The 20721-nt window shown below is 41.4% G+C and overlaps 1 protein-coding gene across 10 annotated transcripts in view; it reads right to left on the bottom strand.

Annotated features, from left to right (window-relative positions):
* Positions 1 to 20721, bottom strand: part of LOC124555432 (pumilio homolog 3-like) — a 208254-nt gene that overhangs the window by 86858 nt on the left and 100675 nt on the right. For all 10 annotated transcript variants that reach the window (XM_047129338.1, XM_047129336.1, XM_047129335.1 and 7 more), the window contains 3 exons: positions 15305 to 15564; positions 14468 to 14654; positions 3548 to 3670 (listed from right to left, as the gene is read on the bottom strand). In XM_047129338.1, the coding sequence (XP_046985294.1) occupies positions 3548 to 3670; positions 14468 to 14654; positions 15305 to 15564 (570 nt within the window). The remainder of the gene's footprint in view (positions 1 to 3547; positions 3671 to 14467; positions 14655 to 15304; positions 15565 to 20721) is intronic.

Raw genomic sequence — 20721 nt, 5'->3', positions numbered from 1 at the left:
AAATTAAGCGCACATTGGGTTTCCACACTGCTTACTGAGAAACACAAAATGAAAAGAATGGCTTGTGCTCTTGATATTTTGGACCAATAACATAAGGACGATGATCAATTTTTAGAGGATATTGTAATACGGGACGAGACATGGGTTTCTCACATGACCCCAGAGTGTAAACATCAGTCAATGGAATGGCATTACATGATACCACCAGTCAAAGTCAAGGCCAAGCACACAGTTTCAACACACAAGGTTACGGGAACCCTGTTTTAGGATAGCCATGGAGTCTTGTTAGTAAAGTTTATGTGCAGAGGACAACAATAAACACTGCTGCTTGCAGTGCTACCCTGCCTAAACTTTAAAGTGCAGTACAGAATAAGTTATGTGATCTTCTGATGTCTGGAGTTTTGCTACTGCATGACAATGCCACACCCCATTCTGCCATTTAAATCCAAATTCTGATCAAATCTTTTGGATGGGAACAGACTGGTCCCCACCGTACACTCCAGGCCTGGCTTGAAATAATTTTCACTTGTTCTGCTACCTACAGGAGTTTCTCGGTGGCATGTACTACACAACAGATGAGGAGGTGAAAGAATCAGCTAAGACTGGTTATCCTCAGATGCAGCAGATACCCATGTCTTAGGGATACAGAAACTTGCACAAAGTTATGACAAATGTTTAAACAAATATGAAAACTATGTAGAAAAACAGAAAAACATTTAAGGGATTAAATAAAAACAATTTTTGAAAAAAAATTGTGATGATTTATGTTTTATAAGAAACTGGACTTTGCTTTCAGAATAATCCTCATAATAGTACCTAATAACCCTCATGTTGTTGTTGTTGTTGTTGTTGTGGTCTTCAGTCCTGAGACTGGTTTGATGCAGCTCTCCATGCTACTCTATCCTGTGCAAGCTTCTTCATCTCCCAGTACCTACTGCAACCTACATCCTTCTGAATCTGCTTAGTGTATTCATCTCTTGGTCTCCCTCTACGATTTTTACCCTCCACGCTGCCCTCCAATGCTAAATTTGTGATCCCTTGATGCCTCAAAACATGTCCTACCAACCGATCCCTTCTTCTAGTCAAGTTGTGCCACAAACTTCTCTTCTCCCCAATCCTATTCAATACCTCCTCATTAGTTATGTGATCTACCCACCTTATCTTCAGCATTCTTCTGTAGCACCACATTTCGAAAGCTTCTATTCTCTTCTTGTCCAAACTGGTTATCGTCCATGTTTCACTTCCATACATGGCTACACTCCATACAAATACTTTCAGAAACGACTTCCTGACACTTAAATCTATACTCGATGTTAACAAATTTCTCTTCTTCAGAAACGATTTCCTTGCCATTGCCAGTCTGCATTTTATATCCTCTCTACTTCGACCATCATCAGTTATTTTACTCCCTAAATAGCAAAACTCCTTTACTACTTTAAGTGTCTCATTTCCTAATCTAATCCCCTCAGCATCACCCGATTTAATTTGACTACATTCCATTATCCTCGTTTTGCTTTTGTTGATGTTCATCTTATATCCTCCTTTCAAGTCACTGTCCATTCCGTTCAACTGCTCTTCCAAGTCCTTTGCTGTCTCTGACAGAATTACAATGTCATCGGCGAACCTCAAAGTTTTTATTTCTTCTCCATGGATTTTAATACCTACTCCGAATTTTTCTTTTGTTTCCTTTACTGCTTGCTCAATATACAGATTGAATAACATCGGGGAGAGGCTACAACCCTGTCTCACTCCTTTCCCAACCACTGCTTCCCTTTCATGCCCCTCGACTCTTATAACTGCCATCTGGTTTCTGTACAAATTGTAAATAGCCTTTCGCTCCCTGTATTTTACCCCTGCCACCTTCAAAATTTGAAAGAGAGTATTCCAGTTAACATTGTCAAATGCTTTCTCTAAGTCTACAAATGCTAGAAACGTAGGTTTGCCTTTTCTTAATCTTTCTTCTAAGATAAGTCGTAAGGTTAGTACTGCCTCACGTGTTCCAACATTTCTACGGAATCCAAACTGATCTTCCCCGAGGTCCGCTTCTACCAGTTTTTCCATTCGTCTGTAAAGAATTTGCATTAGTATTTTGCAGCTGTGACTTATTAAACTGACAGTTCGGTAATTTTCACATCTGTCAACACCTGCTTTCTTTGGGATTGGAATTATTATATTCTTCTTGAAGTCTGTGGGTATTTCGCCTGTCTCATACATCTTGCTCACCAGATGGTAGAGTTTTGTCATGACTGGCTCTCCCAAGCCCATCAGTAGTTCTAATGGAATGTTGTCTACTCCCAGGGCCTTGTTTCGACTCAGGTCTTTCAGTGCTCTGTCAAACTCTTCACGCAGTATCTTATCTCCCATTTCATCTTCATCTACATCCTCTTCCATTTCCATAATATTGTCCTCAAGTACATCGCCCTTGTATAAACCCTCTATATACTCCTTCCACCTTTCTGCCTTCCCTTCTTTGCTTAGAACTGGGTTGCCATCTGAGCTCTTGATATTCATACAAGTGGTTCTCTTCTCTCCAAAGGTCTCTTTAATTTTCCTGTAGGCAGTATCTATCTTACCCCTAGTGAGACAAGCCTCTACATCCTTACATTTGTCCTCTAGCCATCCCTGCTTAGCCATTTTGCACTTCCTGTCAATCTCATTTTTGAGACGTTTGTATTCCTTTTTGCCTGCTTCATTTACTGCATTTTTATATTTTCTCCTTTCATCAATTAAATTCAATATTTCTTCTGTTACCCAAGGATTTCTATTAGCCCTCGTCTTTTTACCTACTTGATCCTCTGCTGCCTTCACTACTTCATCCCTCAGAGCTACCCATTCTTCTTCTACTGTATTTCTTTCCCCCATTCCTGTCAATTGTTCCCTTATGCTCTCCCTGAAACTCTGTACAACCTCTGATTCTTTCAGTTTATCCAGGTCCCATCTCCTTAAATTCCCGCCTTTTTGCAGTTTCTTCAGTTTCAATCTGCAGTTCATAACCAATAGATTGTGGTCAGAATCCACATCTGCCCCTGGAAATGTCTTACAATTTAAAACCTGGTTCCTAAATCTCTGTCTTACCATTATGTAATCTATCTGATACCTTTTAGTATCTCCAGGATTCTTCCTAATAACCCTCATAACAGTACATTTACATCAGGGAGCTACCTGTGTATGTTAAACAACTAAGTTTAAATATCTAAAGTGTTGCACATATATACAATGACACAGCACAAATTAAATAAAAATTTAACCAAATAGCAGCACCCACTATCAACAACATTTTAAAAAACTATCCAGGAAAGAAGTATAATTATGACAGACTACTGAACAGGCAGAACATATCATCAATGAAGAAATATGAACATAAAAATATGTAGCAATTGCTTTAAATAACTGCAAGTCTAATATTTAATATTGCATCAGGTCTGTTGGGTCACTTATCATCCAGGTCTCACTTAAATGTATAAATCTCTAATGAAACAAAATATAAATAAAATTTTAGTATCACGGCCAGTTTTAAATTTACTTTATAAATATATATTTCATTTACCTTTTTCAGAAGCACTGTGTCATCCATACATTCTAAAACTATCATTACCAGCAAATAACTATAGTTTTGCAGACCAATGCCTGGCATTTTTGAGTGCAACTGTTTGGTTACCCACTTCCTTTCCTAGAACATTACAAGCAAATACGTCAACCAAAATTTTAATTTTACTTTTTTAAATACTGAACAGTATCATTCAGTGGATCATTTGTGACATATATTACATAAAAATTTTGATTGAGTAAATTACACTTACACATTTCTGGCTTAAGTTAAATCTGGTAGATGATAGGAAAATACAAGGAAATTTTTTAAAAGTTTCCATTATTCATTAATGAACATATTTTCTTGTTTAATAACTTACAACACTTTCATTCCTCTGAATTTTAGAGTATTTTTAAGTTATGATGTTGATGTTGAGTCTAAATGTCAAATACTGAAGCACAGTACTAAATTGGAGCAAAGATGCATCCGAGAGAATAAACAACTTACAAGGGGAGGCCATGACGTTTGGATCACGGATTTACTTCAGACTTTGTTCACCTTTAGTAGGCTACTAAAACAACATAACATCGAAGTAGTAAGATGTACTACTCTGAAAAGTCCAAGAAAATCACAAGAGAAGTTTTACATGGCTATTATGTAAATGATGTATCTGTGCATAGGTGCCAGACATTAGAGTTCATGGTGGTCAGGTGGTGCCGTCATGGTAGCTCAGCGTGTTTGGTCAGAGGGTTACCTGCCCTCTGTAATAAAAAACCCAGTAAATGGCTCAACAATGAACTGGAATAGGTGTCATGGGATGTCCGCCCCATACAAGAGCAACAAACAATAATGAACAAAATGAGATTTAATTAAAAAAAAGAGAAGAAAGTCGTTAGTGTTTGAGCTTCATAAGACAAATGTGTATGAGGTGATAGTTTGACTCCTGCTCAAGCCTTCATTTTTGTAGTACAAGTGTAAATTCTGTGATATTGAAAGAATTTTCACATACACTATTCGTTCTTACTGCAGTAGCAATGTCTCACTACTATACCGGTTAACTTACAGTTGGGGCCTGCCTCTGTGTCTGCAGCTCGAATCATCAAAGTGCAAAGTAGTTCCGGGTAACTTACCAGATTACATGTATGTATAAGGCATACATTTTCAGGAAAAATCTACGTGTTTCATCATTTACTTGGCGATAGTTATAAATATGTTTGTTATAATAATTAAATTTAATTAAAATTAGTAAGCAGTCAAACAAATTCACAAAAACTTCATGCAAATACACATGTTTTTTAAAATTATATTTCGTCTCAAATGTCATATTACTCCAGCTGCAAAAAATAAAGATTAAAAACTAAACGTGAGTGAGAACTGAAATGTCGCTTCATACACTGCAATCTTACAACACTTGAACGGCAACCACTTGCCCACCATGAACTCTTAACAACAGGCATCTATGCCCTGATACATCAGTTACATAATAGATGCGTAAAACTTCCCTTGTGATTTTCTCGGAATTAAAAGAGTAGTGCACCTTACTACCTGCACATTATGTTATTTTAATAGCTGACTGAAGGTGTACAAAGTCTGAAATAAATCTGTGATCCCGACACCGTGGCCTCCCCTTGTTAGTATTCTAATCACATACAAAATAAGTAGGATGGAAACAAGATTAGTGTTTAACATCCTCCACTCAGTCCAGTCGCATTAACTTGACCACCAACTATGTTTGATGTCAACATGCAATAACCACTCACAGATAGCAGGTGGCAACACTAGCAATGGAGGGTATATTAAGCATATTGGACAAAAGCTGAAAACAGTTCAGCCATTGTCATAATGCAGAAACGGAGTGATTAATCTGACGGCCACAATGGCATAAACATTGGCTTTTAGGCCACGGGTGAAAGCACTTCTGAAAGAGATAAGTTCATAAACTGTTACCATGTAGCCATAGTTGAGGTATACCGTACATGGAAAAATTGCCCTATCCAAAACTGATGCCAAGGCAACTGTGGTGCACCACAGGCCATAGATGACAGGGATGATCGATAGCTGCAGAGATGTGTACAGGCCAGTTGATATGCAACTGTTGCGCAATTGACCACCCAGATGAACCAAGGGGGCTACCAACAGTGCTTCCTTCACAAACGTTCAGAGAACGTTTCTGCTTATGGGTCTCCACAGTAGGCAACTGGTTCATGCAACCATTGTTTTGTTTTCTTTTGTTTTGCTTTAGGGCACAAAAAACAACTGGGGTCATATGGGCCCAAGTCAAAACTACAGAACACGAACACAGAGAGGAGTTAAACGACTATACGTCAGTCCCAATGGACAGAATAGGAGACAGCTAAAAACAGGCACGTGGAAAAAGGGCTAAAAACAACACCATGCAGAAATGGAGGTCCAAAACTAAAAATTAAATGACCTTCGCCATACTGCTTCGATGGATAAAAAGTAAAACGTGGTTGACAGCCCGCACGTCATTCGCTAAAACAGCTGATAAATCGGACAGCAAACCCAAGCTGGAACGTAAATTGTTAAAAAAGGGGCATTCCAGCAGAAACGGTGGACAGTTAAAATTTGGGCGCAATGTGCACAAAGTGGTGTGGTAGTGCCACTTAGCAAATAATGATGGCTAAAAAGGCAGTGCCCGATACGCTGCCGAGTTAAAATAATCTCCTCCCAGCAGGAGGGCCGAGAGGAGGTCGTCCAAGGTGCTGCGAGAGGCTTAATGAGCTGAAGCTTATTCCTCTGAAGAAGGAACCATTCGCGATGCCAAAGAGACACCACCTCCTGACAGACAGCAACGCAGAGATCATCAGAGGAAATACAGATACTCGTGGGCTGAGGTACAAGGACTGCAGCCTTGGCAGCAGCTTCAGCATCCTCGTTTCCTGGCAGACTGACATGACTAGGGACTCCACAGAAACACGACACTGGCTCCACGAAGAGTGAGCAATTGATAGTTTCCCTGGACCTGCAGCATAAAGGTTGGTTGGTTGGTTGTTTGGGGAAGGAGACCAGACAGCGTGGTCATCGGTCTCATCGGATTAGGGAAGGATGGGGAAGGAAGTCGGCCGTGCCCTTTCAGAGGAACCATCCGGGCATTTGCCTGGAGTGATTTAGGGAAATCACGGAAAACCTAAATCAGGATGGCCGGACCCGGGATTGAACCGTCGTCCTCCCGAATGCGAGTCCAGTGTCTAACCACTGCGCCACCTCGCTCGGTAGCATAAAGGGATGCGCAGTGTACAGCGCACATAGACTTTGGGAGGCATTGAGTGAGTCTGAGCAGAGGACACAATTGGAAAGGCTGTGTCGCCGGATGTACTCCGTGGCATGATACAAAGCGAACAGCTCAGCTGTAAATACTGAGGAGTGTGCCGGAAGGTGATATCGAAAGATACGGGTGCCAATGATGAAGGCACACCCGACTCCATGGTCAGTCCAAGAGCCATCAGTGTAGACAAAGGTACGATTACAAAGTTCCACGTGAAGGTCGCGAAACTGGAGGCGATAGACCGAGGCTGGAGTAGTGTCCTTATGAAGTGAATGAAGGCCAAGGTGGTGACGGGTTCACACCAACCGGGAAAGTTGCAGGTACTGTGAAGTTAAGCCGCCGTAGCAAGTGGCGAAAGCAGACTCCAGGAGGTAACAGAGAAGAGGGACGAGCCCCATACTGACAATTAAAGGAATCATCAAAGAAGGAGACATAGGAGGGGTGGCTATACATGGCAGACAAACGGCAGGCATACCTGCTAAGGAGAAAGTCACGGCGATAGGACAGTGGCAATTCAGCAGCTTAAGTATACAGACTCTCAACCAGGCTGGTGTAAAAGGTGCCTGTGGCAGAATGGATGACACGATGGTGGACAGTGTTGACACGGCGTAAGAGGGATGGACGTGCAGACGCATAAACAAAGCACCCATAGTCAAGTTTTGAACAGACAAGGCACCGGTACAAACAAAGGAGAGTGGTTCGATTGGCACCCTAGGAAGTACCATTGAGGACACATAGGAGATTGAGGGACTGTGTACAGTGTTCTACCAGGTAAGACACATGGGAGGACCAAGACAGTTTCCTATCAAGCATGAGCCCCAGAAATTTCATAGTTTCAATGAATAGAAGGGCAACACGCCCATGATGTAGAGACAGTGGGAGAAACCATTTGTGCCAAAAGAAATTCATACAGATGGTTTTGTCAGGGGAAAAGCGAAAGCCATTGTCAATGCTCCAGGAGTAAGCACTGCAGATGCCGCTCATTGCAATAGATGGCAAAATCGTCTACAAAAAGAGAGCCGGAGATGCCTGGTGGGAGACAGGTCATTATAGGGTTAACGGTGATAGCAAACAGGACAACAATCAGGACGGAACCCTGAGGCACACTATTTTCCTGGATAAAGGTGTCCGACAAGGCAGAACCCACATGCACCTTGAAAACTCGGTCTTGTAAAAATGCTCAAAGAAAACAGGGCAAGCGCCCATGGAAGTCCCACGTGTAAAGAGTGCGGAGGATACCAGTTCACCAGCAGGTGTTGTAGGCCTTCTCCAAATTTAAAAAAATGGCCACAATCTGGGATTTCCACAGAAAACCATTCATGACATGGGTGGACAAAGTGACGAGATGGTCAACGGCTGAATGCCGTGCTCGAAATCCACACTGTGCATTCGTCAGTAAATGTCGAGACTCGAGCCATCACACCAGCCGGGCATGAATCATAGGTTCCATCACCTCACAAACACAGCTGGTAGGAGAGATGGGGCAGTAGCTGGAAAAAAGGTTTTTGTCCTTACTGGGCTTAGGTATGGGTATGACGATGGCTTCATGCCAGGGTCCAGGAAATGTGCCCTCTGTCCAGATGCAGTTGTACGTGTTTTAAGCAGAAAGTGCTTGCCCACAAGAGAAACGTGCTGCAACATCTGAATGTGGATGGCGTCTGGCCCCGGGACAGAAGATTTTGATGAACTGAGAGCATGATCTAGCTCCCTCATAGTAAAGATGGCATTGTAGCACTCATGATTCGGAGAAGAGAAGAGCGTCACCCAAGCCTCCTCCACTCATTTCTGATGGAGGAAGGCATGGTGATAGTGGGAAAAGCTTGAAACTTCCGCAAAATGGCGGCCCAAGATGTTGGAGATAGCAATAGAGTCCACGATGACATCGTCAGTGACTTTCAGGCCGGAAATTGGGAAATGGATCTTGGTTCCAGACAGGTATCACAGGTTCACCCACACGACAGAGGAAGGTGTGGAACTCTGGGCAGCCACCTCCCCCATTTTTGCTACGTGGTGACTTTAATGCACATCATCCCCTTTGGGGTTCTCTCAGGTACTGTCAGAGAGGTACCCTCTTGCTGACCTTCTTAACCAACTTAACCTCTTCTGCCTAAACACTGGAGCACTCCACTTTCAATATGACTCCTCACACACCTAGTCATACCTGGACTATCCCTCTGCACTGCCCAGCTTGCCCATCGTCTTGAATGATCCGGTGTTTCTGACACCTACTCAAGTGACCATGTCCCGTGTGCTGTCCATTTGCTAGCCCCTACCCCATCCACATGCACTCGTAAATGGCGGCTTCCTAGGGCTGACTGGCAGCTTTATTCCTCCCTGGCGACCTTCGAACAACAAGATTTCCCCAGTTGTGATAACCAGGTGGAATATCTCACAAATGTTATCCTTACTGTTGCAGAATGTTCCATCCCCTGCGCTTCCTCTCTACCACCACGTTTTGTCCCAGTCCCTTGGTAGACTGAGGCATGCCGCGACTTGTTTACAATGAATACAGTTTGCCAGCGTAAGGTGGCAGTTAAAAACACAGAGAGCACGTCTATGTGCGTGAATTGCATCGCAGCATGCCTCACCAAGTAGCAAAAATGGGGGAGGTAGCTGCCCAGTAAGTTGAAGGAAGTCTGCCCTGGCGACATATACAGCACAGAGGGAATAAGTCAGGTGGGGAAGGAAAAGGTGAACTGCCACAGCTTGAATATTGGTAGTCAGCGAGATGGGTTGACTATGAAATACATCACTTATGAGCAGCATCACGCCCCCATGAGAGGGAATGCCAACCTCAGGGGAAAGGTCAAAATGAATCAGTGAGAAACGTGAAAGCTTAAAGTGGTTGTGAGGGCACAATTTCGTTTCCTGAAGGCAGAGTACAAGGGGACGCTAGCACGCTAGAAGCAGCCATAAATCCTCTTTGTGGGACCGAAGGCCGCAAATGTTCCATTAGAGGAGAGTCTTGATGAAGAGACGTGGGGGTATCACCTCAACGGCTGCCGAGTGACAGCTGGGTAAGAGGCACTACTACTGGGCACAGAAGCAGGAGGATCATGCTCCATGAGGTCCACAGAAGCATGAGCTCGCTTGTGCAGTCGGTTGGTGCACACCAGCGACACGGAGGCTGGCCAAGCAAAGGTATCATGTGCCGACACCATTAAAGAGGTTCTTCGAGTTGGCGAAGGAGAAGACCGTTTGCCTTTGGAGGACATCTTTGAACCTTTCCGGGTAGATGAAGACACGGGTGTTGTTTGGCTGGAGGGACAGAGGAAGTCTTCATGGGAGTACTCCTTCTGTCCTTTCCAGCTTACCAGTTGTGTAGCTGGTGGTTTCGCCCCTTGAGGCGAGAGTTTGATGGCTTGTTGCACAGCTGAACGGGGGGATGGTGATGCTACTTTGACACTGGGTAATTTCATGACCTCAGAGCTGAATTTGAGGTCACATGTCTGTGTGGCCATGTTCTTCATGGAGCAAGGGGTAACAACAACAGAACTGTAAGTACCAGACAAGAGAACACAGGGTTTGCGACTAGCCAGTAACTTGCGAGCAACTGGATAACAATCTCTTGAACAGCCCGCTCATCAAGATACACTGGACACTCCTGAGAGAAGGTGACATGGCCATCATTGCAGTTGATACAGTGGGAAGAAGGAAGTGGACAACTGCCCTCGTGCACATCCCTACCACAGGTGACACATTTGGCTGGGTGTCAACAAGACATTCTAGTGTGATTAAAACGATGACACTGGTATCAGCGCATTGGGTACGGAATGTATGGCCTGATAGTGATAATTTCATGGTCTTCTTTGAGCTTGGACAGAAGAAGCACCACTCTATCAAAGGTGAGAAAGAGAGTGAGGGTAGGCACTAAGGAGGAATCTACTTTTTTCATTACACGATGAACAGCAATGATACCCTGATCAGAGAGATGAGATTGTTGTTCGGCCTCGAGTAGACCGTCGAGCAGCCAGGGAAAAATTACACCACGGGATGAATTCAAAGTTCTGTGGGCCTCGACACAAACAGAGTAGCAGAGAAGAAGCAAGGCAGCAAGCAGTTGTTGTGCTTGAGGATCAGAAGTGGTCTCCAAAAGCAAAATGACATTTCATAAACAAGAGCAGGATTTCACAGGACCAGCAATTGCATCTACACCTTTCTGAATAATAAACGGATTTACCGTGGTGAAGGACTGACCATCTTCAGTACGTGAGACCATGAGGAACCATGGTGCAGTGAGAAGGATCTTTGAATCATTAGCCTTGTGTTTATGTTCAGTAGAAGTTGAGTGGGAAGATGATTGACTCATAGCGAGGAAATCCTCCATGATTGTTAGAGTCTCCGATGGCACGCTCCTTCCAACTGGCGGCCCCCATCACAAGGGGGGGCACCCGCCTTAGGTGATTGTTCACACCTCAGGTCACACCTCCTGAACATCTGACAGAGGGACCAATCGGCAATTTGGGAAGGTTACAGCTCAGGCAATCACCCCTCCCTGGGCCTGGCCTGTACCAGGGAGTACAAGCGAACCCTACCTGTCGACCTTAGGCTGGGAATTACGCATTACCCAGTAACCTGTTACGCGTCAGACGTGCGGGCTGGCCTTCAGGAGTGCACAGGGTGGAAGAAGGAAAGAGAGGATCCTCAAACTCTGAAGCGGAGGAACAAGAAAAGCAAGAGGACATACATGCAGCACGGAAGGGGAAAAATGCTGCAAAGGCTGTGGCCCCGTGGTAACCACCCACGAACCCGTCAAAGAGAGGCGAGCCCTCTGGGGGGTCATGCACCCATGCTGACTGCTGTATGCTACTGACAAAGGCTAGAATTTGCACACCAATACTGCAACTGGACATCCACTGAGTGGCAAAAGGTGGCTTTTTCAGATGAGTTACATTTTCCATCGGACAGATGGCCGTCTGCGTGTATGACATTAAACATCTCAAAGCAAACACCCTGCAACAATTATCAGAAGGGAGGGAGCGTTTTTATCTGGGAAATGTCTTATTGGCATTGCCTGGATGACCTCATCATTGTGGAAGGCACTATGGACCAACACAAGCACACATCTATCCTTGGTCACCATGTCCACTCCTACATGCAGTTTGTATTTCCTTAGCATGATGGCATCTACCAGTAGGACAATGTAATGTGTTACACAGTTTGCCGTGTATGTGCGTGGTTCAAAGAGCACCAGGAGGAGTTTACCATACTCCCTGGATTTAAACCCAATTGAGAATCTGTGGGATCAGCTTGACTGGGCTGTACAAGCCACAGATCCTCAACCAAGAAACCTAGAACAGTTGGACATGTCACTAGAGTCGGAATGGCTCCACATTCCTATTGGTACCTTCCAGAACCTCAGTAACTCTCTTCCCGCATGTCTCGCAGCAGTCGATGCTGCAAAAGATGATTATTCGGACTTTTGACACATTGTCACATTAACGTGACTGGACAGTGCATAAGTTAAACACAATCTAGAGGTGTCCTGTGATAATGTCACCAGTATGTGAGTCAAATGCAAACCAAACATGAACGACTTTAATACTACAAAGCTAAGAAATTCATATCTTATGCAGTCACTATAGTTTAGACTGAAGTCTCAGTATTGCCTAGCAGATAACAACGAAATCTGTGAGTCGTAGTTTTAAAATTTGGTATCTCGAGTAAAATTCCGTAACTCCATCCCTACTGATTACAGCTGTTACAAACTCTAAAGCCTACAGACTATAGTATGCATGCAAAGTTTCCAAACTAAATATTTGTGAATAAACAAGTCTTTCCTAATACTGTAACCTTCAATGCTGGATCAAGACTTCTTGCAGATAGAAGGGTAAGCAATCATAATATACATATCTGGGGATGAGAAAATTCTCATGTACTATTGCAGTAATGACAGCTGTCGTGTTTCTTTTGCATCCAGTCACTATAGTATACGCACTAAACCTGAAAATGGTAGACTTTTTTAATGTATGAATAATTTGGCAGACTGCTATAAATATAATAGTCCAAAGTCCAAAAATCTAATGCAAGTAACTGACAATGATATCTAAGACATTAAATTTAAACACACATTTCTGAAGCACACAAGTAATTTAACATTTATAGCTGCTACATTAGGAGACTGAATTTTTCTTTGAAACTCCCAGACAAATTAAAACTGTGTGCCAGGCCAGAACTCGAAATTGGGACCTTTGCCTTTTGTGGGAAATTCTCTACCACCTGAGCTACCCAATCACGACTCGTGACCTGTCCTCACAGCTTCACTTCCGCCAGTACCTCATCTCCTTCCTTCCAAACTTCATAGAAGTTCTCCGGCGAAACTTGAAGCACATGTCTCAACAATATGAGTGCTAGTCCTGCAAGTTTTGCAAGAGAACTTCTCTGAAATTTGGAAAGTAGGCAACAAGGTACTGGTGGAAGTGGAGTTGTGAGGATGGGTTGTGAGTAGTGCTTGGGTAGCTCAGATAGTGAATCATTTGCCCACGAAAGGCAAAGATCCCGAGTTCGAGACTCAGTCAACCACACATTTTTAATCTGTCAGGAAGTTTCATATCAACATACAGTCTGCTGCAGAGTGAAAATTTCATTCTGGACTTTGGCTTTTGATTTTATGGAACCATACTCTTCTTTGTGGTACTGGAAAAAGGCTTTGAAGATGACTTCAGTGATACAACTTGTTTGGAAGTCAGTAACACAATAACCCACTGCCCCGTCCCCAGGAAAAATAGTTCCTTAAAAATCTGTCTTACTGCGGCATATGTAATCAAACTTTTAACCTCAGGTAGAGTTCAAGTCTTTATTATTGTGACTGCCATATCATGTACAGAAAATGTTGATATTCATCACTGATGCATGCTACAAAGTGATTCAGGACAGATGACAGTCCACACTGAAATTAATCGGGACTTACAGCTGCACAAGCCCATATTATAAAGCATTTCATGTCTTTGGGAGTCAACAGTGTTTCCTTGTAAACCTCTTCTTTTATTTTTGTCCAGATATAAAATTTCAGAAATGTTAAGTCTGGTGAGCATGCAGGGGGCCTCTTCTCCTGATAATGGGGCACTGTTTTGGGGCATTATTATCTTGTTACTATATTATCAAGTTCCAGATAAGTTACGTCAGCAAGTTCTCTTCAGATGCTTTTTCCAATGGCACAAAAAAAGTAAATGGTCCTATTAAAAAAAAAAGTCAGTGTATAATTTGGCAGCCATAAATGTTACAAATTACTTGCATGGATAAAAAAAGTCACCACACTGTCCACTATAACTTAACAAAAAAGGCATCTTGATATATTTAATTGTTCTGGATATATGTGTGGTGGTTTGTCTTAACTGCTTCACCCTGTACATTTTATTTGATGAGATTATGGAAATGCCATTTGCCACTGGCTTTATTGTAAAATTCAACAATTGGTCTTCATTTATCACGTAGGATCTTTTAGAAATAAATCTAAGTAATGTGTAAGAAACAGTTGCATTATCACAAGAGAAAATTTTGGAACCAACTGTATGATTAGCAAATGTTAAAAATTAACATACGAAACTCATATTTGGTACATCCTAATTAATATCAAAAGGTACCTAAAATTTAAACAAAAAATTATCATCCGTGAAAAGTTCTGGTCATCAGTCATCATATAGTTTACTTACTTTACTGGACCCAAACCAGACGTATTGAATTAATAACATTACTGCATTAAATGTATCTAGTCCTGCATCCAAAATTCGCTCAAGAGTTGGTTGCAGAGTACTTATTAATTCCTTTCTGTCTGTAGAGTTGCATTTCATCAAGTAATCACTCAAAACACTCTGCACAAGAGCATTCAAAGCCAGGTCCCTGAAAAGTACGAGGAGAACTTTACGAAATGGCATAACGTTATTCTGTCCAGAAACTTTATTTCAGGTTTTGCTTACCTTTCTATTAATCAGCGACTAAACGAAGATATACTAATAATTCACACAAAATATGACTCCCACAAAATTAATAATGCCAGAATAAGCAGTAGACAGATTACAACAAGCAGATTCTCACATACTTTTATGATGAAAATACATCCCGCAATTGCAATTTACATTATCTGTTTCAAAACTTGCAGCTTCATATTAAGATGTACCTGCAGATCAGGTAAACTTCTTCTGAAACAGATATGTCATCAAAAGGGAGTGCAAGCCATATAGCAAACCTCTAAATATAATTGTGAGCCAGTCATAACTGTTGAAACATGGCTATACTTTGAGATTTTGTATACAGAATGCATTCCTTTTTGGTGATGTACCTGTTTCAATTGGCATGTATTTAATCTGGAGGCACAACTGAAGATGAAACTGTTTCTCTCCCCTGTGTCTCACATAATTTCATACTTTTCTCAAGAGAATTTTACTTTTAGTACAAAGAAATTGTTTTCTCTCTCTCTCTCTCTCTCTCTCTCTCTCTCTCTCTCTCTCTCACACACACACACACACACACACACACACACACACACTTACTTTTCAATCAGCATCTGTAATGTTACTTTTGTGGACACTGTTACACTACTTTCTTCTTCTTGTTTTACACATTCCACTAAGGACTGAAGAAGCTTGCTTTCAGGAGATTCAGGACAAAAACATCCTTGTCCCTCAATAATTTCCAAGAACTTTGAAACAGTCTTGTCGTCTTTAAATCCAGACAATTCCTTCCTCATCCAGTCTCTGTCCTCTGGCACAGAATAAGTCTTGTAGATCTTGTCAATTACCATGGAAGCCACCTAGAAATAGTAGGAAATAATTAATATTACTGGGAATGTTCCAAAGTGCATTAAACATCTGTTCTAGTCTTCATTTTTTACCAATTATGAAATATATCAACACAAGGTATTAGAGACATATTAATGTATAATAATATTCACTTGATAAATGAGGTATTTAATCTTGGCATAAATGTTCCACTTTCATCAAAATACAGTTCACAAATATAAGTGAAGACCCATGCATGAATTAATAAATTCAGATACAGCCTTTTCTTCTATCTTCACCTCTCTTAGTTTCTGGAAAAAATTTTGCAGATGCTCTTTCTCAAACAAGTAGTGCGAGAAATATTTATTTCCAACCTCCAATTTCAATGACTTGACCCCTCTCGCCCACCTTACCTTTTCTTCATACCCTAAAAATCCTTAATCAGACTCTCTCAGAATATCTTTAAGAATTGTGTGTGTGTGTGTGTGTGTGTGTGTGTGTGTGTGTGTGTGTGTGTGTGTGTGTGTTTTGCCCAGCTAGGAAATGGATGCACAAATACCTCGGAACTCATGTGGGAATTTCATAGTAGTGAACAGTGAGTCAAGTGGACAGGGATTGTGAATAGGTGGTGCTCAGTGGGAATGTGAATCAGCCATGAGATGTGCTGCGATAGTGTTTAGGAGATTAGTGTTTAACGTCCCGTCGACAACAAGGTCATTAGATGTGCTGCGATAGTTCATACAGTTTCGATAATGCTGTGTTCTGGATGGTGCAGTGGTTAACGTATCTGCCTAGTAAGCAGGAGATCCTGGGTTTGAATCTCGGTCTGGCACACATTTTCGCTCATAGTCACTGATTTCATGTACTGTCCCGTTACACCTGACAGCAGTGATCCTCTTCAAATTTCCTACAAGAGAAGTCTCTAAATGAAGTTGTTCAGTATCAGGTGCAGCAGACTGAACGACTGCTGCTCAGCATGCAACAAATTACAACATTGCTGTAGCAACAAGCAGCACCATTGCTGCAAACGGAAGAAATTGCTTACGATGAACTCGTTCATAAGCTCAATCAGCATTATAAGGCACAAATCCATGTAGTTGCAGAGAGATTTGAATTCTTTTGTCTTAAGAAGCAGCTCAACAGTAATTGAAACATTCAGTGTTCTTGTGGACTAAGCTATCGTGATGTTATGTTACGTGACACAATCACACAAAATGTGTCAGATGAATGCATTTGGACTGCTATTTTCAAATTGCCAGACCCAGATCCAAAAGCAGTTTTGTCAACTGTAGAGTCTCAAAGTGTGGTGGACACAACAGAAGTTTATTTTGAATCTGCACCTATTTCTCTTGTTCATAGCACACAAGGTACACAGTCTAAAGTGAATGTACAAGTGAATAGAAACAGGGCTCAGATTTACTGTAAAAGTAAAGGTAACTCTTTTCACCCTCGTAGCAAGCATGGTGTACTTCAGAATAATGTAAGAAAAATCTTGCCATAAGTGGCAGGATACACAAGCTTTCCCTTGTTGTAATTCAAAGTATTTCCAGTGTAGTAAGCAAGGTCATATACAGAGTGTACATTTACAGTGCTACAATTCACAGTGCCAGTCTAACACAAGCCTACAGTTTAACTCTCAGCATGTACATATTGTCAAGTCTAAGCAAACACTGCCGACAGCTACCCAGGCAGGCTTTTCCACTTCACAGAAGACGACTGCTGAAGTCCACGGACAGAAGAATGAAGTTTCTGTCCCATTAGGAGTGGTTCAAAGGACAATAAAGTTCCAATTTGACACAGGTGCATCTGTTCCCCTCATCAATAAAGACACCTATGAAATGATTGGTAGCCCACAACTACAAAAGTCTCGAGTCAGTGCCTCACACCAATGTATCTGACTTGTGTAATAAGTACGCAGAACTTTTTAAACCAGGATTATGGACTAAAGATTTTGAAGTGCATGTCACTGTTAAAGACAATGTGCAATCATGATTTTTTCATGCTTGGCCTGTTCCCTACACAATATGTGAGCAGGTTGCTCAGGAACTGCATCAATGGACAGACAATGGGGTGACACAATCCATTTCAGCAAGTCAGTATGGACCACCCTTGGCCACATTAAATAAAACATCAGGTGATTTACGTCTGTGTGCTGATTACAAAGCCACAATAAACCCACAAACTACCATGGATTCATTTCCTCTCCCACAACCGGAAGCAGATTGGGACAGGAGAGATTCTTTTCCAAGATGATTTATCTGAGGCATACTTACAATTATGGCTGGATGGATGGTCCAAGCAATATTTTGTGATCAACATTCACCTGGGTTTGTTGCTGTTTCAAATACTACCATTCGGAAGTGCTTCAGCTCATATTATTTTTCAACAGTTCCTGGAACAATTAACAGCCAAAGCCCCTTAATGTCCAAACTATTGGATGATATTGCTGCAAGTTGTAAGCCTGCACAACATCTGGCAAATTTAGAATTTTTTTTCAAGTTCTTTCTCCAGCCGGTTTACAGTGTAACAAGGAAAAGTGTCCTTCCATGAAGAACTTAAATATTTAGGACATGTTACAAATGCACAGGGTATTCATCTTGCTAATTCACACTTGTTAGCGATCAAAGATTTGCCAGCTATCATAGGGAAGTTCATATTACATTAAGTTTATTGAAGTTCATATTACATTAAGTTTATTGAAGTTCATATTACATTAAGTTTATTGCAAACACTTTGCAAATTGTTGCTCCACTGAACCAGCCGTGTTGAAAAGTGATCCCTTTGTGTGGTCCCAACAATGTCAAGATGCATTTCAGCAACTGAAGGACTCATTGTTGAGTTGTCGTTATCTGATTCATTTTGAGTTAGCTAAGCTCACTGTGTCAGCTGCAAATTCTTCCAGAATTGGAGCTGTGCTCTCCAACAGAATTGGTTAGTCTGATCGACCTATTGCTATTGCTTTTGCTTTTAAAACTCGAACAGTGAACTTGAAAAAGAAGTGCTTTTCATCATCTATGGTGTTTGTAATCTTACCCACCCACATATCACTATTAAAATTCTCATTCTTTGCACAAATTTTGAGAGCTTTGAGGGGCATAAATATACAAAAGAATAACTTTTTACTTATCTTCATTATCTCATTGTTGTTGTTGATGGCTCAAAGTCTTAGCTACAAGTACATTTCGATTTTTTAGTTTCTTGATGACTAAATAACTGATGAAGATTTACCTGTATTATTCTTGAATTTTATTCTTTGTCACATTTTTCAACATCACAGTTTTTACATTTTCCACATTAACAAAAAAAAAAAAAACAAAAACTAACAATTACTTTGTTGGTGACAAACTTATAAAATGCCTACTTCCATAAGAGGCGTGCCCATCACTGCTTACATTCTGTGGTACTCACATTAATCCAAAGAGTTTACAAAGCAAAAGAATTTACAAACTTTCTTTACCAAAGAAGAATCTTCACTAAAATATATAATTATTTTGTAAATCAATCTAGAAATAAATTTTATAATTATCATTACATTGTGTAATTAATAATATGAATTTTAAGTATGCCACATATTATGTGATTTCAATTATTTTTAAAAGAACAGTAATTTTAACTGTTAGTCCATATTAATTGTAACACATTAATTTCTTTTTTATACATTTTAGCCTGAAATATAATATACTGTATACAAAATCATATGAATTCTTTTAGTGAAACAGCTAAGATAATTTTAACCTATGCAAGAATCGATAGTATATGTAGTATCAGTTATCTCTATATAAAAAAAGGTAATGTTAGAGGAGGGTGACTCATTATATGTTGCCAAGTTCCACCAATACTTGTACAGTCATAAGTTCTACTAGATTACAGATCACTAGCCTTTAACAGCTTTGTTCAATTCTGCCAACCCTGCCCCATCACGTACAGTGCAAAAATTGCAATGTTGGGCTCTGTTATTGTCCAATTATCAATACAACTTGTTGTACACACCCACTGTAAACATTCGAATGCTGACTTCTTGTCTTGGTTACTGGTTGGTATTGACATAGCATTTGATCTGCATGAGAGATTATGTTGTCAAATTGGTACTCAGGATTTTGGAATTCTTCAAAGTTTTCCTCTCAGTTTTTGGCTTATTGCTGCAGCAACTGCTTCTGACCTAGCTCTTCAGGTAGTTTTGCAATATGTATGCCTTGGATGGCTGCGTAGTCTGAAAGAAATTCCCCACCCAGTGGCGTATCACTACTTTTTGCATCACACGATATTTACGCAGTTAGGAGTTCCGCTGTTGCATACAGAGAATGATGGTGTGTAAGCTATGATTCCTCACTCCCTCCAGCATGAAGTCCTCTCTTTGTTGCAACAGGTCACTGGTCTGTAGTTCGCACAAAGCAACTCACTCGACATCACTGTACTTGGCAGGGCATGGACGGCCCGATTCAGCGCATGACTTCCCCTGCCACAACATTCTTTGCAGCGTACACATCCATCCAGACCCCAGCAACACATCCATATTGATTTTGTGGGTCCATTCTGGAATACACAGTGGTTGTTTGTGGTAGACGTATACAGTAAATTTCCTTTTGTAGTCCCCATGACATCCATCACCACTGCTAGTACTGTATCAATTCTGTCACCGATTTTTTTTGTCTCAAAGGTCTTTCTGAGGTACTGTCTGGGACAACAGACCTCAATTCATGTCAGACAATTTCCAACAGTTGTGTGCTGACAATGGCATACATCCTTAAACTACAGCTCCTTTTCAACCCCTGTCAAATAGTGCAGCTGAACAGTTCATTCGAATATTCAAAAGTCACATGAAGACACTTCGTTCATTCCACACACAGTAGCTAACCTTAAAGATTTTACCTTCCTCCAACTGCTCCTTGCCACACGACAGGAAGCCAATGGCAATATGGCACAGTCGTCGTCACTGTACTCTGCTGCATCTTCTGCAGTCGCTGTGGGAACAGTTCATTCGATCATGTCGAACTAAGTTTCAGCCACAGGATGAAGTTTACTTTAGAGTTGACAAGAAATAGTGTTGGGAGCATGGTGTCATCATGCAAGTCTTGTCCCTCTTAAATTGTTCAAGGTTCTTCTGGGCTGCATTAGCACTCTTATGTCAGCAATACTGCAGTAGAAGTTTTGCCCACAGATCCTGCATGCCACTGGGGTCTGCAACAGCT

Source organism: Schistocerca americana, chromosome X, assembly GCF_021461395.2.
Source record: "Schistocerca americana isolate TAMUIC-IGC-003095 chromosome X, iqSchAmer2.1, whole genome shotgun sequence".
NCBI classification, from domain to species: Eukaryota; Metazoa; Arthropoda; class Insecta; order Orthoptera; family Acrididae; genus Schistocerca; species Schistocerca americana.
Note: the sequence above shows the minus strand (reverse complement) of the source record. Positions and strands in the feature narration are given on the sequence as shown.